General features: G+C 43.4%; 1 protein-coding gene across 3 annotated transcripts; it reads right to left on the bottom strand.

Annotated features, from left to right (window-relative positions):
• Nucleotides 1-2,061: 2,061 nt before the first annotated feature.
• Nucleotides 2,062-7,203, bottom strand: LOC307035462 (putative G-protein coupled receptor 173). 3 transcript variants are annotated; one of them, XM_079674771.1, is made up of 2 exons: nucleotides 6,262-7,203; nucleotides 2,062-5,173 (listed from the first exon to the last, which is right to left on the bottom strand). In XM_079674771.1, the coding sequence occupies exon 2, from the start codon at nucleotides 5,011-5,013 to the stop codon at nucleotides 3,814-3,816; it is 1,200 nt and encodes a 399-aa protein (XP_079530897.1). In that variant the 5' UTR covers nucleotides 5,014-5,173; nucleotides 6,262-7,203; the 3' UTR covers nucleotides 2,062-3,813. The 3 variants fall into 3 exon arrangements, with proteins under 3 accessions (XP_079530897.1, XP_079530898.1, XP_079530899.1); XM_079674772.1 differs by having other exon boundaries at nucleotides 6,895-7,203; XM_079674773.1 differs by lacking the exon at nucleotides 6,262-7,203 and adding an exon at nucleotides 5,247-6,227.
• Nucleotides 7,204-9,403: the final 2,200 nt, after the last annotated feature.

Raw genomic sequence — 9,403 nt, 5'->3', positions numbered from 1 at the left:
TGTGTGTGTGTGTGTGTGTGTGTGTGTGTGTGTGTGTGTGTGTGTGTGTGTGTGTGTGTGTGTGTGTGTGTGTGTGTGTGTGTGTGTGTGTGTGTGTGTGTGTGTGTGTGTGTGTGTGTGTGTGTGTGTGTGTGTGTGTGTGTGTGTGTGTGTGTGTGTGTGTGTGTGTGTGTGTGTGTGTGTGTGTCAGTCCTCCTCCTACTCCTGCGGCTTTTCAACGCAGAGAGAGAGACTCCCATGCATGTGTCATGGCTAACCTCTGACTTGGCGGATGCGACTGAATTAATGTGCAGAGGATGGATCGCAATCTTCCGGATACAGAGCACAGCCCTCGGTCTCACACTGACATAGATCTAGTTCACTATTTATGTAACTGTTACTCCAGCAGTGTAATCAAGTGTAGTGAAAAACGCCTTGTTTGCTTCCTGCAATTGCCTGTTTGCATTCCAGACCTTGTGCATGACATTGCAAATCAAATTGATCTCATCACACAAGACCAAGTGTGTTTTTAAGTATGTGTTTGTACTTATCTTTACGTGTGTGTATATTCAGTTAATGCAGATTAATATAATTTATTTAATGCACATACAGAATAAACTACTCTAACTGTCAGCTGTGTTTGTTTCCTTTTCTTCCACTTCAAATGTGACACTGGTCAAATCACAGACCTTATTTCAGGCTAACATCCAAAACACATTCAGTCAACCATTGACTTCAAGACAATGGAACAAGCGGTCAAATGCTGACACATTTCTTGGTTTTAGGACTCATTCCTGCACCACTTTATGGAGTCTGGTTGCTTTGAGGAGAGCACGTAAAGTGTCTGTGATATATAGGTAACACTTTATAATTAATACTTAAGAAGGTATCATTGCAATCTGCATTATTTCAAACTGTTTCAGGTAACTAGGAAAACCATTTTCAGTTCCTTACTTCCTGTTTTGTATCGATTCTTAAATCATTTATTTTAATTTACGAGATTTGAGTTGAATTTCAATTTTCTTTTGAACCCACTTTTTTCCTTTATAACGCATTTATTTATTTTGATAACATTTGTCTCTTTCCCTTTCAACCTGATTTGTGAAACACTTTGCAATATGGAAAAGTAATTTATAATTGTTCTTTAATTATTATTATTATTGTTATTATTAATTATTTTAGTGTTTGAGAAAGACAAACAATTTATAAAAAATGTGGAAATTATGGAAAACAGTCATTATTATTATTTATCATAATTATTATTTCAAATAATTATTTTAATGCTTGATAAAAAACAAACACGTTACCTTAAAATGTGTAAATTGTGACAGACACTCGTTCTGAACATTATGTATGATGATCGAAGCCCATCCGACTACATATTGTCTCCTCAAAGTTGCAGAGGGTATTGCTACTGTACTTACTCTGACCCGTGTTCAGTTCATAAGATGTCAAATGTGTTCTAATATGAGTCCATGAGTAAGAAATACAAAATCATTTGAGGGAGGACAGTACGGTGGCCGACAGGTGAAAACGTTTACAGCGCTTTCAGTAACGAAAAATAAAAGTGAAATTGCCCATATTTGCATCGTTTCTCTTAAAGGCAGGGTGATGTAATTTTGGAGAAACCAGCTCGAGTGCGCAAGAATTTGAAAATACTGCCTCTTCCTTACAGAGCCCCTCCTCCAACACACACGAACCCACACATGACAAATGAGGGCACGAGATAAGTGTGTGCACAGATGGAAGGCTGACAGGCAGGTAGGCCATCCAGTTACTTTAGCCGGGCCGGCTCAGATGATTGGTCGTGCTTTTTACAGCGCCACGGCTTCCACAGATGATATTTATTTATGGATTTATTGTCAAAGCATTTCATGTATTCATTGCTATCGGGATGTTAAGAGCATTCCATGGAATACAAAAAAAAGGGTTTCTGAAATAAATGACATACCCCACCTTTAATGGAAGTTTTTGTCTGTTGCAGCCCATTTGAACCTGTAGGCCACCGTAGAAAGTTTAATTTCATGCAGATTTGCTTACTTGATTACAAATAGGAAGTAATAATTCAGCCATGTCCATATATGGGCAGCTCATACGTCATAATGCATCAAAAGTAGAGTCTTTATTGATGAGTGGGCAAAAGAACCACCTCAGTTAAACTGTACAGTTACAGAATATCATCTCGCGAAGGAATGCCAGACGTAAAAAGTTTGAACCTCGGTTTTTGCTTCACTTTTTCCTCCCATTTATATCAACATCTGTACAAGTTGTAACCCCCAAGTCTTGAATCTATGAAATGCAGTGGAATGCATGCTAATACAGTATGCTGTGCAAGTGTCCACATTTAGAAAAATTGACTGCACAAACATATCTATGCCTAACATCCTGTAGGTCTGACATTTGTATTACATGAATCTTACATTTGAGACAACTTCATGTCGTCGGTTTCCCACACAACATCTTCTCTGTGGTCGTATCCAGCCTTTTAACATTTTAAAATCCAGGACATTGTGACATTTATGTTGTCTGGGGGGCCTCATAACATTCAAGTTCCCTTTAAGGGCCGCTTCATTCCTTCATTTTTTGTCAGCATAACACTAAAACATTCCCAAGATCATCATTTGCTAATTTTTTTACATTTACATCATCATTCAAGTCATTAAATCCTCCGGCCTGTTTCTGATGCACAAGTGTTGTTTTGTAATTATTCATAATCCCTCGTACTTCACATTTGCTTGAAAAAAAAAATCAAAATACATTTGACGGAAATCCATTCAAAGGAAACATTTCCATCTGAATATTTTTCAATTTTTGCATGGTTTTGAGACACCAAGACGAGGCTGCTTTTCATATTGACTCAATATTACTGGAACCTATTCTATCATCATTATATCCCCACCTCTCTTCTCTCACTCTCACACACACACACACACACACACACACACACACACACACACACACACACACACACACACACACACACACACACACACACACACACACACACACACACACACACACACACACAAATGCTATATAAAAACACACAAGCAGGAATAGACATTCCCGTACAGTCTGTACAATATGAAATCAAGTCATATTTCAAAATAGTGTCATCTGCTTAACATGTATAGTTTACAAATAAAAGGAAAAACAGGCAATTTTTTTTTTTATGATACAAAGAAAACCTGACACGCCCTAAATCAAGTCCAAAAAAATCAAGCATGTTAGGGGCTCTTCGGGTTCACGACACCTATTGAAATGTATCCAAGGTCGATTGGATCCATTTCGATATTCTGCGGTCTCCTCTGAATTAAATGAAAAGGCGTCCGGGGTGGTCTGTTAATCCGTTCAGACCCCTTTGAGTTCCTTGATGTGTTTCAGAGTTAGTAACGCTCTGATCAACACTTTCTATTCAAAAGTCTGCAGCACATTTCATTCAAGGATTTCTCATCCCTGTGTGTGTCTGTTTTGCGCCTCGTGTGACACAAACTCATGAAAGCTCTGGGGCGTGTCCCACTGAAATAAGGCAACATTATTTTAAAATGGCATCTGTCACACTTAGTCGGAGCGGTGATAGTTGTGATCTTTTCCTACTGATTAATCAAACAGTACATCATCAGAAACTGAAGAAGGGCTCTGTCATTATCGCCCGCCTAAAGTCAAACCTCTGCACCATTTATTCAAACATTCTTAATAACGTGCCTGCAATCGTTGGCAAAAATCGGGTTTCGTTGTGCAAAACAAACACTTAGCCAAGGTGCGTTACTTCACTTCCAATCCTCGCTTTTAAAAAAAAAAAAAACCTGAAACATTCTCTTTGTGTGTATCGGATCACATGATGCAGTAGGCCTCATCCTGGGGCAGGTGTTGTTTAGTCCTCCAGTAGGTGGGCAGGTGAGCCCTCAGCACTTTCCTCAGGTCCTCGTTGAGCAGGAGGCAGAAGATGGGGTTGACTCCGGCCTGGGCGAAGCTCATCCACACTGTGATGGAGAGGTACCGCTGGGGGATGGTGCAGGACTTCACGAACACCCTCCAGAAGCAGGCCACGATGTAGGGCGCCCAGAGGACCAGGAAGAGCAAGGTGATGGTGTAGAACATCCTGCCCAGTCTCCTCTCCGACCGAACCTCCTCCATCCCCAGCAGCCGCCGATGCTGATTGTGTAGATTCTGACGGATGCCCAGCAGAGTCGGAGGCATGGGGCCGCGACCGAACCCTGCGATCCAGTTGGCCGCGGCTTGCCCCGTTGCCCCGGGACCGTGGAAGGTCCAGTTCTGGCTGATGGCTGGCACCAGTTGGACCGGTTTCATCTTGCGGTGCCGGTACTCGAACAGCAGCAGCTTGGCGTAGAAGCCGTGGGTCGCCAGCACCACGACGGCCAGCATGAGCATGAAGCCCAGGGTGTCGTTGGTCTTCAGGTAGCGGTGTTCGAAGATGCACTGGTCCTCGTCGCGGATGAACTTGTACGTCCCCACGTCGAACACCGGCGGGAACGCCATGGCCACGGCCAGAGTCCACACCATGGAGATGATGGCGGCGCACGTCCAGATGGTCATTCGCTTGGCGTAGAATCGGTGGTGGGCGATGGCAAGGTAGCGTGTGACGGCCACGCAAAACAGCATGAAGGCAGCGTGAAAGCAAAACAGCACCGCCATGAACGCCACGACCTTACAACTCAAGGCGCTGTAGGTCCAGGCCGAGCTGTTGTGCACAGACACGAGCACGAAGGGGAAGCAGGCGGCCGAGCGGACGGCGTCGGCCAGGCACAGGTCCAGCAGGAAGAAGTAGGGCGCCTTGTGAAGGGTCCGGTCTCTCAGCACGAGCAGGGAGACCAGGAGGTTCCCCACCAGGCTGACACAGATGATCAGACCCAAGAAGACCAGCTTAAAGTAGGCGGACACATCTGTGGCAGAGATTCCTCCAGTGCTGCCTCCACCACTGCTGCTGCTTCCTCCCCTCGACATGCCGCTCTGAGAAGCCAGAACCGCCAGCAAACTGCCCGGTCCATCGATGGCGAAGCTCTGGTTAGCCATTGTTTCACCTTCCTTGTTCGGGGGGGCCCTTTTTTTTATTTGTATAAACGCTACAAACCCCCTCTCCACACGGCTCCCTCGTCTCTACAAGGAGAGGCCGTGAGGATCTTTTCTACATGACAGACTCATCTTTTTTCCTCTTTGTCCACAACCTCTCCACCTGCGAACACAGACACACACATTTTGAGGCATGGAAAAAAAACAAGATGTGTGCTTGTTAAACGGAAACTTACATTAAGCAGCGTGCATATATTTAAGTGCTGTGTCGGGCAACACTGTGGAAATCTTTGCCTTCCTGTTTCTCCGCGGCTAGGATCAGCAGCTCTACAGCATGCCAGCTCCTTGGCTCTCTCAGTAATTACCTTGCCCGTTGCTAAGATACAACAGCTCACATACTTTGTGCAAGTGTGGGTGTTTGAGTGAATGCATGGGGGTGTACGAGGGGAGGGGAGGGGGGGCGGGGGGTGATGGAGCAGACAACCAACACTGGGCATGTCCAACAAACAGAGATGTTGTAAATGAGGAAGGAACACTGTGTGTGTGTGTGTGTGTGTGTGTGTGTGTGTGTGTGTGTGTGTGTGTGTGTGTGTGTGTGTGTGTGTGCGCGTGTGTGTGTGTGTGTGTGTGTGTGTGTGTGTGTGTGTGTGTGTGTGTGTGTGTGTGTGTGGCAGGAGGCAGTACCATTCACAGCACATAACAAATATGGCAGAGCAGGCAGCCATTTGTTGTTTTTCTATAACCGTATAGGCCTACTGTGTGAAATTTGAGGACAGGAGAAAGTTGACATCGTGACTAGCACAGACAAGGCCTCAGCAAGGGGCCAAGATTAAGAATTCATTGAGAAAAAAAACACAAAATGCAGCTTCATGTAATAAAAAACTCATCTACAGGCGTAGAAATTATGATAAACCGTGGTGTGCTTGTCTGGGTGGGCCTTGTCTATGTAGGCCATGAAAAACAATATGATGTTCTGTAACTGAGGGCTTATTTTTCTCCCCATACATAACAGCCCTCTGCCACCTTGACAAATATCATTTCACCTGATTAGATGGCTGCCATGTTAGCTAGGCCTGACAGAGTGAAAAACAGATGAACAGGTGTCAAAATCACCTCTGATGTGTGTGTGTGTGTGTGTGTGTGTGTGTGTGTGTGTGTGTGTGTGTGTGTGTGTGTGTGTGTGTGTGTGTGTGTGTGTGTGTGTGTGTGTGTGTGTGTGTGTGTGTGTGTGAGATCAAGATGATAACCTACCTTTCATCCCCTCATCTTTTTTGGATCGGCTCTTCTCTCAAGGCAAAAAAAATAAAAAAGGATCCCAGTCGCTTTGTTTCACTGCTTGTTAAATCGAGAGAAAAGCACATAATAAGCACATGCTCCTGCTGTGCTCTCAAACAACACCTGTTATGCATAAATCCATCGCGAATCGAGCAACATATAATAATCTTATAATAAAGATAATACTAAAAAAAAATCAACAGCTGATCAGACAATCCGGGGTGAGGACTGTGCCACAGAAAAACATCCAGCACCGCCACCCTTTCTCAGTCACAGGGATGTGTTCATTTGTGTCTGAATATCATCGGAGAAAACAGCTTTCTATGTTGCATCACGTCGAAGGTGGATTTCCAGAAGGCTTAGAAACAGACGCGATTTAGAAAAAACAATATACCTTGTTGTGTTCACATATATCCAAATGATGTCAGATTTTCAATGCTTATAATAACCCACCCACAAACGTTGGAGAGGAGGAAGAAAATATCGCGCATCCCATAAATGAATGGTCTTGGCATGTATATTGGCTGGTGGTGCAATTAGTCCACACAGAAAACTGCATCCAAACGTCTCTATTTCCCATCTTTCAGTCAAAAAGAAAAAGGTATTTACCCCGAACTGTTCATATGCAGTCTTTGTTTTTCCAGCGACATCTTATTATAGTCCACAATAAAAAAAATGCAGCCTCCGTGATACATGTCTGACAAATCCAGATTCACGTCGCCATAACGCGGTGGAAATCACGATTTGACAAAAGAAAAAGGGGGAAAAGAAAAACAAGGCGACTGGATTAGGCGAATTATTCCTGAATAATCCCAATTACGGCTGCTTGCAAGGAGGCAGCTCGCACGCTCTCGGAAACACTCGGTTTTATTCGGATAGGGAGAGAGAGGGACGGAGAGAGGGCGGGAGAGAGAGAGAGCTGTGCAGTATTATCGTGAGCCACAATAACATGAAAGTGATTTTTTATTCTCTCCGCCTCATCATGTATGTCTGCTCTCAGCTGTAAACAGTCTCCTCTCTCCTTCTGCAGACTGAACACAAAGTGACAAGCTGCTGCAAGGAATTCTGGGTCATGGAGGAGGAAACTGGGCCTCCTTTTTTCAGGTTTTGTTAAACAATAACACCTGAATTAACATTGGAACCTCATCAAATATATAGAAAACATTTCATTATGCTTTATATGTTCTCATGTTCATTGTTTGTAGCACTTCTCCCTCTGGAGGAAACACAGGGATTGTAGCCTTTGCAGACCATTTACGTGCACAAAAGCCTATAGAAATCACTACAAGCAAGAGAAAACCCCATACGGTATAGGGCCTCTTTAAGCCAATGGGGAAGTGCCTTAAATGTGTCATATTTCTAATGGCCAGCAGGGGGTGACTCCACTAGTTAAAAAAGAAGTCTGATTATATAGAAGTCTATGAGAAAATTACCCTACTTCTCAATTGATATATTACCTCTGTAAACATTTACCTGATGAGTTGATGGTCTCAATCCATGGTGTATAGTCTTCTTCAATGCAAGGGTGAAGTGTGTTGGTGGCAAAGATGTCTGCCCTTTAAGCTGATTTGCACTGACCATATGGCCTGTGTGAGAGAGCAGCAGCCCTACATTAAAGGTGGGGTAGGTAAGTTTGAGAAACCGGCTCGAGATACACTTTTTGTTGTATTCCATGGAATGCTCTTAACATCCCGATAGCACTGAATATCTGAAGTGCTTTGACAATAAATCCATAAAAAATGTCATCTGTGGAAGCCGTGGCGCTGTAAAAAGCACGACCAATCATCTGAGCCGGCCCGGCTAAAGTAACTGGATGGCCTACCTGCCTGTCAGCCTTCCATCTGTGCACAAACTTATCTCGTGCCCTCATTGGTCATGGGCGCGTTCGTGTGTGTTGGAGGAGGGGCTATGTGAGGAAGTGGCAGATTTTTTCCGCCTGTGTATTTTCAAATTCTAGCGCACTCGAGCTGGTGTCTCCAAAATTACCTACCCCACCTTTAAGTATTGGTTTTAAAATGACATGTTTTTCAAGCCTTTTTCAGCATTTTCAAAAGATAGTTTTAACTTGTTGAACTTCAAAATGTGTAGATTCTCTGGTCTTGAGGAATGTACTTAACGGCACTCCATTTTAACGCCGATAAACGCCAATATACCATTATTATTTTTGGTTCAATCACATGTTGAAGTAGGGGTGTTATTCTCTCTTTCTGTCAAAGATGTTATTTAGGTAAAAGCTGTTTCTTGTGATGGAAACTCTCCATTGGAACAGATTAAATCGGCCCTCAGTAATATCACACAATGAGAAAAGAGCAGGAAAATACCCTGTTAAACGGCTATTTTCTAGTAATGTCGCAACACATACTGAACCTTTATTTCAAATAACAGATTAAAACAGCTTTCAGTGGAATATCTTTTGAAAAGGCATTCATGATTTCAAAGCAAATCTCTGTTGTAGAATCGCGCTGATTATCCTTCTTGGGTCAGGTTTAAGTCTGCTTACATTTGTAATACATTCCACAGTCGAGCTATGTGACCATCACACAAATTAATCACTCCCGCCCTTTTCCCTGCACAAGTCTAAGAAGTGCAAGTGTGCTCTGATTAATAATTTGGTTTATAGGCCAAATACATAATCCACATCATCCAAAGGACGTCTGTGGCTTTGAAGTTAACACGCATTGATTTAGCAGGAAAACACTGAGGTCGTTTTTAACACCTCAAGGCTCCCAAGTTTAAAAATAAATATGATGTCTTATTAGCGTGTGACTATAATCAGAATGAGTGTGTCACGTCTCATCATGAAGCACCTGAGGAGGTTTCCTGAGAGCTTTGCGACACTGAGCTCCGTTTACAATGGCCTGTGTGCTCTCTAGCGTGACACCGTGACTCCAGTGCAATGCGTGACCTTTGGCTTCTTTTTGCAGATCATGTTGCCGTCTGTTTATTTCCACTTCAAGCAAAGCTGAGCGCGCTCCGGGGACCGAAGGCACTAAAGGCTCTGCGTTATTTTGGTGTCAGTCTTTCACCACTGCAGTGTCATTGCTGTGCATGCAACTGTCATGCACACTTTAATTATAGAGTATACACAGTGGATGAAAGGATAAGGAATAAACAAAAG

Source organism: Notothenia rossii (genome assembly GCF_949606895.1).
Source record: "Notothenia rossii genome assembly, chromosome: 4".
In the NCBI taxonomy this organism is placed as follows: Eukaryota; Metazoa; Chordata; class Actinopteri; order Perciformes; family Nototheniidae; genus Notothenia; species Notothenia rossii.
Note: the sequence above shows the minus strand (reverse complement) of the source record. Positions and strands in the feature narration are given on the sequence as shown.

Coding starts and splice junctions, on each gene's coding strand:
- LOC307035462 (XM_079674771.1), bottom strand. CDS start 5,013: ATGGCTAACCAGAGCTTCGCCATCGATGGACCGGGCAGTTTGCTGGCG.